We start from the raw sequence: 17,674 nt of genomic DNA on the forward strand, positions 1-17,674 counted from the left end.
AGATCCTCATCTAATGAACCTCAGTGAAGATTGCTGAAGTCAATGGACCAATGCTGAGAGGATGTGGCCTATTGAATCCTAGTATTGAAATCACACTTACCTTTAGCCAAAGATAATCTTCTGTTTTGTCAGCAACTTCACTCTGGTTATCAGCGATGTCACACCGGCCTATGATACAATAAACAGCTCTTTTGTAAGGGTCTGTATTGTTCCTCAGGGCTCGTCTGTAATGGAGGCGAAGCTTGTTTTCAGTGGTAGGGGACAATCTAAAAAATAATACCAAATGATTATACAAGATGTCTTGGAACACCTACAAATTCCAACCTTCTCCCTGTTAGAACACTTTGAAACAGATAAACACATGCAGGGTACAGATTCACAGGGACAAGTGAAACGCAAGTAAATATCTGTTTGGGAAACACACATTGCAAGAAGAAAAGGAGGACTTGTGGCATCTTAGAGACTAACCAATTTATTTGAGCATAAGCTTTCGTGAGCTACAGCTCACTTCATTGGATGAAGTGAGCTGTAGCTCACAAAAGCTTATGCTCAAATAAATTGGTTAGTCTCTAAGGTGCCACAAGTCCTCCTTTTCTTTTTGCGAATACAGACTAACACGGCTGCTACTCTGAAACCACACATTGCAAGGCAATCCTTGCGCTTACCACTTATGATTGCAAATAAATAAGCATTAGAGCTGCAGATTTGTCATGGTGAAAAATCACGGAGTGGTCACGGTAAATTTAGTAAAAGTTTAGTGACTGCTCTGTGAGTTTTGATAAAAAAAATGCCCTGACAAACAAAATTCAATTATACCTCTTCAAAATCCTCGCAATCCAGCGTCACCCTCTTCTGCCACTGCTGCCTCCTTGCCACACCGCAGGGACACTGACCAACCGTAGCAGCACCCTCCATGCGGACTCTGCAACCCTAATCCTGGCCTGGTAATGGCCCAAGGAGGGGAGGGGGGCACTGGAGAGTTAGCCCTCCCTCACAGTCACCTTTGGGCTGTGCCTGGCTTCCCGTTCCGGGTGCTGTGACCTGGCGCACAGGGTTGCAGCGCCGCTCAGGTTTGCCCCGACCACCCTTCCGTCATGATGGAGGGGCGGCCAGGTCAAATTTGAGGGAGTGCACCAGGCCGCAATGCCACTCACTCAGATTTTGCCCAGGTGCCTTCTACCGCTCCCAGCAGTCACGACAGAGGGGTGGCAGAGCCAAACCTGAGTGGTGCTGTGACCCCATACAGCAGCTTGCAACACCCAGAGTGGGGAGACAACAGGACACAGAAGCCGACTCTGCGGCGTGAGGGCGGGGCCAGTGGGATGACCCACACAGAGCATTCCCATGCAGAAGTTACGGCAACAGAGAAGTCATAGTATCTGACTTTCACCACCATGGCAAGGGTTGTGAGTTCAATCCTTGAGGGGGCCATTTAGGGATCTGAGGCAAAAATTGGGGATTGGTCCTGCTTTGAGCAGGGGGCTGGACTAGATGACCTCCTGAGGTCCCTTCCAACCCTGATATTCTATGAACAGAAACCTGCAGCCCTAGTAATACTAATGTCACTTACATAACATGTAAAAAGCATTTTTCTCCCCTTTAAATTAGCTAACACACACATATACATACAAACACACACATTAAATGAATGGAAAGACTTTTGAAAAAACACCAACATGGAAAATTAGAAGGAGCAGTTTTAAGAATGTGTTTATATTGCATTACATGGGTATCAACTATTTGGGCCTGAGGCTACATCACCTTTCTCACTTAAGTAATCATCAGTCACACAGGTCAATGGGAATACTTGGATGAGTAAACATTACTCAAGCAAGTAAGAATTTGTTGTATCGAGCCCTTTATGGGGGCACTGTTTCATCTTTATCATTAAATATTACCACAATGCGTTCTAGGATGTGTTTTCCTTGGAGAAAAACCTAACAGAGTCAAAGCAATGAAAATGAAATGCGCTCTCGTTTGTCAAGTCTGTAGCCAGAGCACATTTTTATAGCTGTAATAAAGTCAGAAAAAATCAAACATAACATATAATATTAAAATGTTTGTAATAGAAACAATGATAGAGTCGTCACCAAGGTTTCTGGAACAGTAATGCTATAACGTGCACTGTTTCAGATTTTATGAGACTCAGGTTCGTCTATGAATCAATCTACATTAGGCAAGAAACAAATAGAAAACTTGACTAATGGCAGTTGTAGCATTTTTCATATTTATTCTTTTAGACCTTGATCCTGCAAGAACGTATGCACTTGAGTAATTTTACACACACAACTAGTCCCATTGGGCTCAATGCATTTGCAGGACTGGGGTCTTAATTTGTCTTAATAATTCTGTCACAAGGGGGAGTGAGATGCAGAGGCTATGTCTACACTGCAATAAGAGACCCACAGCTGACCCGGGCCAGCTGACTTGGGCTCATGGGGCTATAAAATTGTGGTGTAGATGTTTGGACTCTGGCTGGAACCCTGCAAGGTGGGAGGGTCCTAGAGCTCAGACTCCAGCCCAACCCCGGAAGTCTACACTGCAATGAAACAGCCCCGCAGCCCCAGCCCTGCAAGCCCAAGGCGGCTGGCACGGCCCACCTGTGGGTGTCTAGTTGCAGTGTAGACAGACCCTAAGGGGCTCAAGTCCCAGCGGTGATGCTGACCTCTGCCTGGTTTCCCAATGCTCTCAATTCCCCAGGTCCTGGACAGCAGCCCAACACAGGGTCACTCTTACCAGCTCTTCTGGGCTCACAGAGAACAGATTAGTTCTCACAAATTCCAGCAGGACTAGCTCTAAGTCACCTGCACTCTGTGAAGTGATGAGGGAGGGGGTATATGAGAGGGAGAACAGGCATAGTCAGAGCTGAGACTTGAATCCCTTTACAAGGCCCAGTTCATCCTGTAAAAAAATACCAGTTTCCTTTGTTGCATGGCTAGTCATGTGAAAACAGTCACAGCAAAGAGTAAAATATAGGGTTTAAGATAGCAGATCAGATCTTTGATCTATCAAGTCCAATATTCTACCCTGATCTAGAAAATGGATCATACATTAAAAAATTGAAGCTAACACTAGTAAATTAGTTTTGAAGTGTAAATTCCTGCATGTTTTCTAATCTCTCTCTCTCTCTCTCTCGGTGGAGGTTTCTAGACTTCAAAGCCATGAATTAAAAATGTGAAAACTTATGTGTAAATTAAATAGGCAATGCACATATTAGCCAGCCATTTTCACAAGAAGAGACCTCAGGGTTTCATTTTCCTCTCAAAGCATTAACCCTATTCCACAGTGATTTTTCACGGCACATAGATTTTTCCCAGGTCACAATACCTTTTATCTTTACTGTGCATATACTCCTGGAACCAGGTTTTAAACTCGCCCAGCTGATGCTGCGCCCGATTCACCACATGCAAAGCGGCGATTAAATCTCCACAGCGCATGCAATAGTAAATCAATGCCCAAACAGGATGGCCTTCCACCTCCCCATCCTGGAAACAAAGGAAGACTTTTAAAATCGAACAGCTTGCACAATACTTTGATTTATTTTTCTTTATACGCGCCAACCACCTAGTTCATTTTGTTTCAGCAAAATACTCAAGTTCTCCCTCATACTCAGTTCTCCATTGACTTCAGGCAGAATTCCATTTGTGTAACAAAAATGCAGGATCAGGCCCACTTGATTTAAGTTCTGGGGAAGCTGTGCGTGTCTGTGGATATGAAAGAACATCCTGCTTTTAGTTCCCTTTCCCCCGCATTTTCCCCTCTGGATGAGAACTCTCCAATCATACTAGTAGCATCTATACGAGCTGACCTCATCACTTTGCTGGGAAAAAGCATAAACCAGCCAGGTCTGTGGCACCCACTCGCATAAAGTAGTGACATGCTTAGTCCCAATGGGACGAGCATAAGAGGACGATTGGGCAGTCCGCTGTTAGCACATTCCTGTGTGCACTCTCCAGGGCTGTGAAGGAAGGGACTCTTTATGCCTTCTAGCTGCATGACATCACGGTGACAGAGGGAATCAACAGGAAGGGAACAGGAGTGGATTAGAATCAGTAACAGTGTTCTGGATACAGATCTACTCTCTTTGCTCACTATTTATTTTGGCACTTCTAGGCCTGGAACTGGCCAGGCCTCATCTATCTTCCAGCAGGAAACAGAATTATTAGAGCCGTGTCAGCCCCAGGGTATTAGAAAGACAAGGCGGGTGAGGCCGTATCTTTTATTGGACCAAGCTTGTCTCTCTCACCAACAGAAGCTGGTCCAACAAAAGACATTACCTCACCCACCGTCTCTCTCTCACAGGAAAGAGAGCCATTCAGAATCTTCCCACTGCACAGTAGCGAGCCAGTAGGTACAGAACAGCAGGTTCAAATGCTCTATTGAATTGCTTTTTTTGTACCTTTCTACAGAAATACTCCGCAGTTAAGATCACCACATCCTTGAGCCCCTGTGATTCGGTTAAGAGAACAGGCACAAAAGCGCTGAAGGGCTTGGTGATGGAAAGAATAAATATTTTTATTGACTATAATAAGTGAAGTGCCAAGCTATTTGTTCATCCATATACCTATAAATAATTTCATGCTGCTAGCAGCCATCGTGAGTCTCTATCTGAGCTCCTACGAATCACCCACTAGCCATATTCTTTTACTTCTACTGGATTATTTGGAGCACTGAGGTTCATTCTCCTTGCTCAGAAGGGGACATGGCTGGGGAGAAGATACACCCAGCTACGGGCAGGGACAAAACAAAAACGCTAAAATGAATTCCAACTTCAAACAGATACAAAGCTTTAACGTATGGAAGCCATAAGTAGAAGAAAGGGTTCACGGACTATTACTTCAATAGGAGGTAATTCTGTAAAGAGATTCCCCTTTCCAATTATTAAAAAAGGAGTACTTTTGGCACCTTAGAGACTAACAAGCACTCCTTTTCTTTTTGCAGATACAGATTAACATGGCTGCTACTTTGAAACCTTTCCAATTATTGTCAGTTATTCAGATTTTATTTAAAAGGTGATCTCAGAAACTTGTCAGCTGCAAAAAAGCAAGTTCCAGTTGCAAAAATTGAGGCTATTCTCTAGCACTGATAACAGAAGAGGGAATTACATTTTCTGCTCTCCATTCAGGGGCTTATCCAAAGCCCAATTAAGTCAATGGAAGTTGTTACAAAGGGCTTTGTCTGGATTAGGCCATAAAGTATTCCTGATGCTGTTACCAAGGGAAAAAACCCATTAAATGTGGGTCTCAGCAAGTCAGCAAAGGAGGAGCTGAATTTCAACTATTTTGTTTCTAATTGTCTCTATTCGCAAATCTTTCATCCTCCCTATTTGCACCTACAATTTTGTGGTTCACGTAATGGTTGGCACAACTTTGCACTGACGGGGATGGGCGGGCGGAGCTGGTTTGGATTCGACTGCCGAACACTTGATTTCTGCCTGTGCTTCAGTAGTTAGACATCTCAATGGCAGCAACTGGTGCCAGCACAGCATTATGGGTGCAAAGTCGTGCCCAAAATTACTTGCACCTGCAATCTGCAGCAGAAAAAGAAAGCTGCTTTTTAGATGTTTAAATTTAGCCCTTTAAGATAGAAAAATCATACAGCTGTCGTTTTTAAACAGCTGAATATATCTCAATGCTCTTTTAAGAGAAAATTCTAACATGCATAATTCTAAGGCTTAAATATAGAAAATCACCATTTTGTAACTGTTTCTAAACAGTCAAGTGATTTCCATCTACTATACTCCATTTTACCAATGAACCTTTACGGTTATTCAAGGGTGGGGGGAAGGAAAGAGAGCACTGCCTAATGCAATCTAAATAAAATAAAATGATCAGGGGGTTACATTGGCCTCTTGCCTACACTAGTGTGAAGAAGTGTGCAATAGTACATTGGCTGTATCAGTAACAGTACTGCACATACCTGGAGACCGGGGACAGGTGCTGGGAGTTTGATATTAAGGAAACTGCAGACTAGTTGGTAGGTCCCAGGTACTCCACCCAATTGAGCCTGGTGCAAGTTGCCAAATACTGTCACCAAAGTATAATCCTTGTAACTGTAAGAAAGCATTTTAATAAAAGTAAAATACAAGCCCTGCAAAAAGCCCATGACTTTTCCTGTTCAAAAGAACCATCTATCCTTGAGTGAATTACTATGAAGTGCAAACACTATCGTGGGGGCAACATGATCCATGGAGTTATGTTCCTTCATGTAGGTGTTTGTACATGGAAATCATTTGAGAAATTGTACGTTCACAGTGCACTACAGCTCAACTCTCATGCTAGCAAAAAACATTTCCATCTAACGATGCTAACAAGGACAAAATGACATTTAAAATGCCACATGCATGCTCTCGCCATGTCTGTGATGGAGAAACGATCAATAAGACTCTACTTGAATTGCGGGACGCTTGTCAAATAATTGTGAGTTGCAGACAAGATGTGAAAAAATTGTGGAAAAGTAATAATGGACCTTTATTAATTGCGGTATTTTGGAAAAGCCAGAGAAAACCTATTTGTTTAAGAAACATTTGCTGGAACAATATAAACACTCAAGTATTATGTTATGGGGTTTTTTTTTTGATAACCAAATATTTTGCTGCAACTATATTACATCCACTAATGCGTGGAACTGACAGCCAGAGCCCCGCCATTGTCAGCTCAGACAAATGGGGTTCTAGTGGACTCCTGCGGGGAAAAGTGTGTTGCAAACCCGAAAATGTATGCAAAATTGTGGACTGTGCAAAGCAAGCTAATTAAAATAAAAACTGCGATGGAAACTTAATATTGCGAGATCTGCAATTTGTACAATACCGCGAATTAAGTAGGGCCTTAATGATAAACTTCAGAGACACTGGCTTACCGTAAGGGAACCACAGGGGAAAAAGAGAATTTAGATGCAAAATCTCTACATACAGAAAGTGGATTTGAGAACACTATCTACAAGTGAAAGTAATTCACCGAGGCAAGCTAATAAAAAACTCTCCATGTACTGAAACAACAGGGAACGGGCCGGAATATGAATTAAAAAAACTGTAGCAACACTATATGGATGGCTGGGACAAATGAGCTCCTGCTTTTTCCTTCAGCCAGTAATGAACTAATGAAATTCAACAGCCTTCTACCTAGAGTGCACGCTACAGAAAACTAGGCTAGAAGATTAATATGTGAGACTGAACTGCATGTGTGAAAAGCTATGCTAAATTTAGTACAGTATCAGAACTCTAGAGTTCTGGTTGAGTTAAGTATGTGTTCCTCAGGGTTTAAGACCACAGATGTCTGCTGTAAATGACCTGACACAAGGCCAGCTGTGAGTGACTTCAATTTACCCAAGGCATACCTGAAGGGGTGGTAGGGCGTGACGACTCCAGTAGGGAAAGTTCACTCTCATAAGGGTCTGCTTTGCCAGTAGGCCAATTCATGGCAAATAAAAATTAATGCTGCGAAGCATGTTAGTTGGGCTTTAAAAATAGTAAGCCTGAAAGGCCTCATTTCAAAAACCGTGCAAGAAAAAAAATGTGGTTGTGATCATTTACCAAGCTGGATACTCAGCAAATTGGGTTAAGACCCGAATTGGCCTGTTGTGCATTGCTAATGCTGAAGAATTTGCAGCAGAGGATTCTTCTGATGGGTCAATTCATCTGGAAACAGATGGGCATGCTGCCATGAAGCCCATGAGTGATAATGAGCGACAGCGTACTGATGAGGCATGGCAACCAACTGTTCGTGGTCAGAAGGAGGCTATGATGGGAGGGGAAAACACCTCATCCCAATGTACTGTATCAGGCCCCAGTGCCTTAGCAACCCCTACACAAACCTGGAGAAGGTTATATCTATTGTTTGCTCTCTACGATCATACTTTCCAGCTAATGTCATGATGGCAGCTGTTGGAACGAAGGACACTCTCATAGTCAGCTCTGTGACTACTCATGCAATGAACAGTTCAGATTTTGTAATGCTCAACACACAGTCAGTGGAATCTTGCATTGAATCCTAACTTTGTGGGCACCCTACCTGCTGCTGCAGTTGTTCTGTGCACGTAGCCGTGCACACACCTTGTTCAAGCTCTGACAGTTTGTGCCCCAGCTCTTGCTGATATTTGCTGGGACTGATGATCTGTGTCTGGCCTAAATTCCATCGTACTCTCTATGGCTCTCTTCCCTACAAGCAAACTGACAGAACGTTGGCTATTGATTTATCGGTGTTTTCATATAGTAACTTGGAGAGGCAGGGGGGAAAACAACAGGCTTCATAATCATTAGGAACAAACGCATTAGTGGGTTTGTTCATGACAAACTTAAATTTTGCAGGACTTCTATTGCGAACACACAACAAAAAACAGGCCACATTTAGCTCCTTTTGCAGTCTGACAGGCACGGAGTTATGAAAGCATTCCACCCCCTCCGCCCTTGTCATACGTTCCAACTGCAGTCTCCTGCAGTTTCACCAAAAAAAGCAAAATATTCAGGGTCACTGCATGAAAAGGAAGGAGGACTGTATTTACACAACTTTTCAGCAAAGCACACTCACCACTTTCACCCAGCCCTAGTTTCTAGTATCTCCATGTCATTAGCATCCCAATGGGAATGAGGAAGAGGGAGACTATTTTTTTTTGTAGGCAGGGATAATTTATCTATTTCAATTAGTTGTATTATGTCCAGCACCTGTTTGCCACCTCGGCAAGTACACAAAGAGTGTCAGGGAAGGAACAATAAAGAGTGGTTGTGTCTTCAAAACAGTCTCCCAATGGACTCAAGAATTTTTTCAAAACTGGAATAGTTCTCTACCCCAGTGGCTGCTCTCTGATGGGGAATTAGGTTCTTCTGATTTATTCACTAATCTTCAGTGTGTGCATGTATCTATTTAGAGAATACCACTGGAGCCACAGGAAAGTTGTTGCTGTATGTAATTAAGGATGCTTTTCTCCATTATGTTTGCCTTACCTTTGTTCTAGGTACCGCAGAGCCTGCCTTACAAACTCCATTCGCACCTCCATGTTGGTCCGGACTTTCAACGCATCGCTTGCAGGAACCAGCAATACCTCTGTCATTAGTTTAACCATGGCCCACACATCAGAGATATTCTAGAAATGAATCCGTTCAAACAACAGTGGTTATTACAGCCATTAGGGATTTACCCAGTCTGAGCAGTCTGATCTTTTTACATAAAAAAGGATAAGTTACAGCTAGTCAAGACTAATGACGAAGACATTAGAAACACACATCAGAGTAAGCCATCTCTGTCTGCCTGACAGAATGAGTCCAGGTGACAGGACGCACGCCAGAGTTAGGCTGATAACGATGTTCCCAACCTTCTCTGCATCACCCTCCTTTGAAGGAGCATTTGCCTGCAAAGATTTTGTCTGACTGTGGTCCACAGATGACTGACTATGCCTTTCAGACAGCTGGTTGGGGGCTTGGTGATGGGTCTGCTTCCTTGCTTCAAGTCATTATATCACTCTAAACCAGAGTGGCCAACCAGAGCCTGAGAAGGAGCCAGAATTTACCAGTGTGCATTGCCAAAGAGCCACAATAACACGTCAGCAGCCCCCTTTCAGCTCTCCCGCCCCATCAGCCAGCAGCACCGTCGATCAGCGCCTAACCCTCCATCCCTGCACCACCCGCCTGCCACGATCAGTTGTTTTGTGGTGTGCAGAAGGCTGGGGGGAGGAGGAGGAGCAAGGGCGTGGCAGACGAAGGGGAAGGGGTGGAGTGGGGTTGGGCCTGGGGCAGAGCCAGGGGTTGAGCAGTGAGCACCCCCCCAGCATATTGGAAAGTTGGCACCTGTAGCTCCAGCCCCGGAGTCGGCGCCTAGACAAGGAGCCGCAGATTAACTTCTGACGAGCCCCATGTGGCTCCGGACCCACAGGTTGGCCACCCCTGCTTCAAACAAATACTTTCCTAGCTGTAGTTTCTGGATAAACAATTGCTGTAGTTGCCCTGGGAAGTTATGGAATCACAAACAGGAGGGGATGTATCCACAAGACTCTCTCTCTGTCTGTTCAGATGTGGTCCGCATTACAAAAAATGTGGAGACCCTGGGGCCTCGGCCTACATCTTCATGCAGATTAAGTTATCACTACACACAGGACCAGTCCTCCTCTACTAAAATAGTAAGACACATGAGATGAAATCCTGACCACACTGAAATCAATGGGAGTTCTGCCATCGACTCCAATGAGGTCGGAATTTCACCCACGATGCTTCTATGTGACAAGCATTGAAACTCTGAGTTGTCTCTGTTAAAATGAATACAGAATTGCTCAAAGCCCTCAGAGTCTGTTAAGATCTCAAGTACAGGTGTACATTCAAAGTCATTTAGGTTTGTTAGATGGCCAAGAAATTTTGGACACCTGGTTTGGCAACCTCTGCACTGGCTTTACTTTCCAATATGAGTCACTTCCCTGTTCTCTTCCCACAGCTCTCCATAGTCTGTGCGTTTGTTTTGGAGGAAAACCGGGGAGTATTATAAGTAGTCACTATCACTTGTACACATCTAGAACTTCCTTTCTTCCCCCAAGCATGAGTCACATACGCATTCAATCTCTCTCCTTACAACCCTTCTGCTTTAAGATTATACCCACCTCATCGAAAACAGTTGTGTGAAGGACACTGATGTATGGATAACAACAGTAAAAACAGCTTTATACCTTTTTTTTTTTACTCTTCTTGATAAAAGCCCCTCCCTGCTATTCTTTCATCTGAAAGCTCTCTGAGCGAGACTCTGATCTCATCTACATGGCTTTTCCACTGCATTGGAGTCATTCCTGACTTACACCAATGTAACTGAGAGCAGAATCAGGCTCTTTTATCACCTGCAAGATGTTTATCCAACTGGTAATTTCTGCAAGGATTTTTTTTAAAAAAAGGATAACTTACATGAAAATAAAATAATCGATAAGTCCAGAAAAAGAATACAAAAGAGCTGCAATATTCAGGAAAAGGTTAGAAATACTAAATCATAAAACGAAGATCTCTGGCTCAGCGACTATGTCCAGCTGTGCATTTGGAGCGTGCCTAGCACAACGCATCCCTGGTGCTTATGGGAACTGTGGGGTGTTACTGTAATATGAAATATTGTGGAGGAAAAAAGAAGAAAAGCAAAAAACAGCAGCAAGTCCAAAAGCAGTGTTATTTTGCAATAGCACCTTTAGCGACTGCCACGGGCCAGCAAGAAGGTGAAGGGATTTCCCAGATAGGTGGCACAATCCGGAACAAAGCTGAGACTTGACGAATTAAAGTTCACAGCACAGTATATTTCGACGAGTCTGCTATCACAGCAATCCCGCTGAGGGAGTGAAATAGGAAAAGCAGATTTAATGTTGGCTTAAAGCCTCTGCAAGGCTATTTAGTTGGTGCTTGGGTTTAAACAGGAACCAGTATTATTATTGGACACCAACCTACATTCTCCACAATCCAGATCTGAAGATGAGCCCCTTCATTCAGGAACTCTTTGAAAGCACATGTACACAATGGCACATGTGGATATCGGGGGGCCTGCTTTTAAAGCAAGACACAACAGGATCCATTTAAAGTGAAGTACTTGTTTCTAGGGATCACAAAGCAATGAAACAACAGGGCATTTTTTTCTACCTCGCTGTAAATAGAATTTCAGTCCCAGAGTTTACCACACGGGCCCTGCTGTACTGAAGAAGACTGCATTCCTGGCTTGTTATCTTCTGTAAAGCAATGCAATTTTGTCTTGTGATATCAGTACATTTTTGTAAATGTCAGCAGGCTGCTAATCACAGCTGAAAACAGATTAAGGACATCTTCCTATGTTAACTGATTGGCATTACCTTATCATCCTGTTCAGCAACAGCAACACAAAAGTCTACCAGGTTAGGCTGCACATGTCCGTTCACTATCTTCTCATTATAAATATAAATCTGAAACATATCAAAAGTAAGCAATTTTCACAATGCATATGGTTCTTTCCTCCACCCTGTTACAGCAGCAGAATTTGAAACAGGCTTCAAGACTGGATGGCCTTCAAGGTATCCAGCCAGTTTTCTTCCCACATCAGCTGCCTTCTACCCAGGACACAAGGGGAGGGATGGGCAGCAACATGAAAAGCACCCCCCACAAAACTACCACAGCCCCAGAGCTGCTTGAATGTCAGGAACAATACAGTTACTCAGTTGTTCTGCATGGCAGAGCTTTGCACTGGTTGCTCTGTTAGACTAATTGCAACATAGGAGGGAAAATTGCTGGCAGATATATGACTGTCAGAGTGACGGTTCACTGTACACCACTCCCATTTCTGTCGAAGAGACAGGAAAAGAATTCTGGAAACCCTATTAAGTCCCTTAGTGGTAGCAGTGTTTATAAACCCCAACCCAGAGCAACCTGTACAGCAGAAACTTGTTAAATGAAGCTGTGTTGCAAGAGAAAAAGTATTCCTTTCAGATCCATCCCAGAGCCTTAAAATTCCTCCAGTCCTGCAAGAGATTATCTGCCCTGCAGAGTGAATTCCACCAAACATTGAGCAAGCTGCTCTAACATTGCCCTCTCTTCTTGGAATTTTTAAGACTTGAGGACTGTAATTTGCAGAGAGAGAAATATATGCATTGAACAGATCAATTGTTCATTACAGTTCAGTTATTTGTGTATTAGAAGCTAGGTGAAGATTTTCAAAAATTGCTCCTAAATCCTCATTTGGGCACATCCATTTTCAGAGGTGACTTCAGCCCACTTGCTTGTTTAGGTGCCTGAATAATGATTTAGGAGCATAATGCCCATTTTTAAAAATCTTGATCTTATTTTAGCTACTTCTTTTCTACATTTTCCTTCATTCCCAGCCCAGAAACCTTCCCTTCCAGGTAAAATGGATAATTAGAGCTACCTCTGAAAACCTTCCAGGCATTTACCTGGAAGGGAGAGTTGGAGGCTGATAAAAGGCTCCCCCCTACTCTCTAGCAGCTGGATATACTATTATCTCCTCAGCATTCCTAGCATAGATGCAACAAACTGTACTCAGGATCCAAACTGTCCCCAATGATGGTAATGCGTTCCTCTACCACTACAGCAGTGGGCTTGGCCTCTGAACTATTCCATTACCAGGCAGTCGTTGAAACTAAACTTCACTGGGCTCCTGTGAATGGTTCTGGGCTGCTGCATGGAACAATTATTTTATCCCGTATTAAAAAGAGCTTCACTGTAGTTTTATTAAATAGGTACTGATACCATGCTGAGACAATAACCTGATTTTTAGAGGTGCTGAGCACCCTAAACTTCCACTGAAATCCATAGCAGCTGAAGGTGCTAGGACCTTTGAAACTCAGACTCTCCATTTTTGCAGTAGGGGATCTGATAGTGTCTTATTTACTGAATTTAGAAGTATTCCTATATTCATGAGCTATTACAGTAAACTAAATCTATTCCACAAAAATGAGGAATGATCTTCCTGTAATCTAAAACCATGGTTTGAACCCTATTGTATGGGGGCTTTAGCACAGTAGTTCTACAGTGCAGATGGGAGCCAACGAATTAATTATGGATTAACAACAAATAGAACAGAATCAGAACTGATGCTAAGTGAATAAAGGTATTTCAGCCCCAATTTTAAAAAACACGTTTATCAATGCGTAACTAATTTTGTACACAGTTACCATGACTGCATATAGAAATGGCAAAACAGATGTGTAACTAGCCATCTGTCTGCACAAATACCTGATTTACGCATGTAATCCTGGTAATTCAGTGCAAGGAACTGGGTGCAGTTTTGCACGTGCAATTCTGAAAATCAAGTCCCTGTCTTTTATTTTGCTTCCAATATTACTGGTAATCAGAACCTTAGTCTTTGAATAAAAAAACCAAAAAGCCAAAACCAAAGAAACCAAAAACATAATTGCTTATGGTTATGAATAGATTTAATATCTTCTCCTGAAATTTTTCAGATCAGTTCCAATGCAGCCATCTAATTCAGCCCTGGTGTTCTGCAGTTCCTCATAAGTGACCCAGTTAAAACTGGATATAACTTGACAACTGCCATAATGAATATTTGAGTCTCTTTCCCCACTGCCACCTCCCCAATCACCAAGGGTGCCTCTGAAATCTGAAAAACTGCGAGAATGTAGTGTATTGGTTTGAATACTTTTACATTTTAACATGAGTTTGAAAAGTCTCACATAACAAAGGATAAAAAAGTTTCCATTTACTATATAACCATGAGTGATCTCGGTAATTACACATGGCATCAGCATCACCTTTAGATGCAAATTGTGCAGTAGATAGAGAGCACATTTCTGAGAAAAAGCCAGGCTAAGTTTCTTGTCTTTTCTTGACTGCATTTTCATCCCAGCCAGGTGCGGTCATCCCTGTCCTGATGTACCTCTTTTCACTCACTCGGGGGTTCTCCCATGTCTGTCGTGGCTAAGGCGCATTGGCAATGATTTGTTATCCCCTTTCAGCATACTCACTTGTCGGGCATAGGCCATTTCCATGCTATCCAAAGAGCTGCGACCTGGAGGACCCAACTCACTGATGCAACTGGGCTGTTGAACAAGAAACACGGCAGGGATTAAGGAGTCTGTTGTTCATATATAGCAGCTCTTTCGCATGCATTTTTAGTTCAGCCTCTTTGTGGTGCACCACATCAAACAGATCAAACCACTCCACCCTCTTTGTTTCCCCCTCTTACCTATTCACAAGATAGGGAATGCAAAACTGCTTGTGGCCAGACATGCTCAAGAGGCAAAACACAGCAACCTATTGCTGAACTCTTCACATGTAGAAATCCACACTCACCATCACTGAACTACTCTATTGTAAGCTTAGTACCATCTACACTTAATGCTAAATGTATAAAAGGGCAGAAGCCTTCCTGACTCAGCACACAAATCAATCATTCACTTTTCGCTTTTTCGGATTAGGAAGAAACACCCTCAGAAGAAAGACCAGGAGGACTTGTGGCACCTTAGAGACTAAGAAATTTATTTGAGCATAAGCTTTCGTGAGCTACAGCTCACTTCATTGGATGCATCCGATGAAGTGAGCTTTAGCTCACAAAAGCTTATGCTCCCCATCTGATGGAGTGAGCTGTAGCTCACGAAAGCTTATGCTCAAATAAATTTGTTAGTCTCTAAGGTGCCACAAGTACTCCTGTTCTTTTTGCGGATACAGACTAACACGGCTGCTACTCTGAAACCCTCAGAAGGCATTTTATAATTATTTGTCTGCTTATGGTTACTGAAATATTGTTTATTACAATGCTGCATACCTTCCTGTGAAGCATTTGATATTGACTTCAGTCAGAGACAAGACATTGAACCTGAAGGACCACTTTCTCCAGCCTATGTGGCAATTCTTATGTTCCTATTTTGCCCCACTGAAATGTATTGAGACTCACAAAGGAATAAGAATATTGCACTACCTACCAACGCTGGCCCCCCATTGTTGGCAACCTTAGCAGAGAGAGGTCAGTGAGTGATTGGACCTGGAGAATAAATCATTTTCTCATCCAGAAAGGTGACCCAGACTTGAGACATGCTGGCTTGGTAGTGGGGGGATAGCTCACCACAATTTTTCTATGTTAAGATTCTGTTCTTCTCTTAAAGGTGGAATAAACTAAATCCATGCTACTGTGGTGCAATAAGGCTGCACTGTCAAATGGCCACCAAAAATTGCGGGCCCGTTTGTCTGTACAGCTGTGGCTAAATGAGTGTGCTCACTGCTACTCATAGAATCATAGAATCTCAGGGTTGGAAGGGACCTAAGGAGGTCATCTAGTCCCACCCCCTGCTCAAAGCAAGACCAATCCCCAACTAAATCATCCTAGCCAGGGCTTTGTCAAGCCTGACCTTAAAAGCTTCTAAGGAAGGAGATTCCACCACCTCCCTAGGGAACACATTCCAGTGCTTCCCCACCCTCCTAGGAAAAAGTTTTTCCTAATATCCAACCTAAACCTCCCCCACTGCAACTTGAGACCATTAGTCCTCGTTCTGTCATCTGCTACCATTGAGAACAGTATAGATCCATCCTCTTTGGAACCCCCTTTCAGGTAGTTGAAAGCTGCTATCAAATCCCCCCTCATTCTTCTCTTCCGGAGACTAAACAATCCCAGTTCCCTCAGCCTCTCCTCATAAATCATGTGTTCCAGACCCCTAATCATTTTTGTTGCCCTCCACTGGATGTCTTCCAATTTTTTCCACATCCTTCTTGTAATGTGGGGCCCAAAACTGGACACAGTACTCCAGATGAGGCCTCAATGTCGAATAGAGGGGAACGATCACGTCCCTCGATCTGCTGGCTATGCCCCTACTTATACAGCCCAAAATGCCATTGGCCTTCTTGGCAACAAGGGCACACTGTTGACTCATATCCAGCTTCTTGTCCACTGTAACCCCCTAGGTCCTTTTCTGCAGAACTGCTGCTGAGCCATTCGGTCCCTAGTCTGTAGCAGTGCATGGGATTCTTCCGTCCTAAGTGCAGGACTCTGCACTTGTCCTTGTTGAACCTCATCAGATTTCTTTTGGCCCAATCCTCTAATTTGTCTAGGGCCCTCTGTATCCTATCCCTACCCTCCAGCATATCTACCTCTCCTCCCAGTTTAGTGTCATCTGCAAACTTGCTGAGGGTGCAATCCACGCCATCCTTCAGATCATTAATGAAGATATTGAACAAAACTGGCTCCAGGACCGACCCTTGGGGCACTCCATTTGATACCGGCTGCCAACTAGATATGGAGCCATTGATCACTACCCGTTGAGCCCGACAATCTAGCCAGCTTTCTATCCACCGTATACTCCATTCATCCAGCCCATACTTCTTTAACTTGCTGGCAAGAATACTGTGGGAGACTGTGTCAAAAGCTTTGCTAAAGTCAAGAAACAACACATCCACTGCTTTCCCCTCATCCACAGAACAAGTTATCTCGTCATAGAAGGCAATTAGATTAGTCAGGCATGACTTGTCCTTGGTGGATCCATGCTGACTGTTCCTGATCACTTTCCTCTCCTTTAAGTGCTTCAGAATTGATTTCTCGAGGACCTGCTCCATGATTTTTCCAGGGACTGAGGTGAGACTGACTGGCCTGTAGTTCCCAGGATCCTCCTTCTTCCCTTTTTTAAAGATGGGCACTACATTAGTCTTTTTTTCAGTCGTCCGGGACTTCCCCCGATCGCCATGAGTTTTCAAAGATAATGGCCAACGGCTCTGCAATCACATCCGCCAACTCCTTTAGCACTCTCGGATGCAAAGCATCCAGCCCCATGGACTTGTGCTCGTCCAGCTTTTCTAAATAGTCCCGAACCACTTCTTTCTCCACAGAGGGCTGGCCACCTACTCCCCATGCTGTGCTGCCCAGTGCAGTAGTCTGGGAGCTGACCTTGTTCTTGAAGACAGAGGCAAAAAAAGCATTGAGTACATTAGCTTTTTTCCACATCCTCTGTCACTAGGTTGCCTCGATCATTCAGTAAGGGGCCCACACTTTCCTTGACTTTCTTCTTGTTGCTAACATACCTGAAGAAACCCTTCTTGTTACTCTTAACATGTCTTACTAGATGCAACTCCAGGTGTGATTTGGCCTTCCTGATTTCACTCCTGCATGCCCAAGCAATATTTTTTTACTCTTCCCTGGTCATTTGTCCAATCTTCCACTTCTTGTATTCTTCTTTTTTGTGTTTAAGATCAGCAAGGATTCCACTGTTAAGCCAAGCTGGTCGCCTGCCATATTTACTA

General features: G+C 43.5%; 1 protein-coding gene across 1 annotated transcript in view; it reads right to left on the reverse strand.

The window, feature by feature from the left end:
- The window catches only part of NUP93 (nucleoporin 93), a 119,745-nt gene that overhangs the window by 17,540 nt on the left and 84,531 nt on the right, over positions 1-17,674 (reverse strand). Inside the window, exons 6-11 of the mRNA XM_077831099.1 lie at positions 14,416-14,490; positions 11,794-11,883; positions 8,939-9,078; positions 5,920-6,052; positions 3,328-3,485; positions 101-266 (exon numbers count right to left, since the gene is read on the reverse strand). Of these exons, the coding sequence (XP_077687225.1) occupies positions 101-266; positions 3,328-3,485; positions 5,920-6,052; positions 8,939-9,078; positions 11,794-11,883; positions 14,416-14,490 (762 nt within the window). The remainder of the gene's footprint in view (positions 1-100; positions 267-3,327; positions 3,486-5,919; positions 6,053-8,938; positions 9,079-11,793; positions 11,884-14,415; positions 14,491-17,674) is intronic.

Source organism: Eretmochelys imbricata, chromosome 12, assembly GCF_965152235.1.
Source record: "Eretmochelys imbricata isolate rEreImb1 chromosome 12, rEreImb1.hap1, whole genome shotgun sequence".
Classification (NCBI taxonomy): Eukaryota; Metazoa; Chordata; order Testudines; family Cheloniidae; genus Eretmochelys; species Eretmochelys imbricata.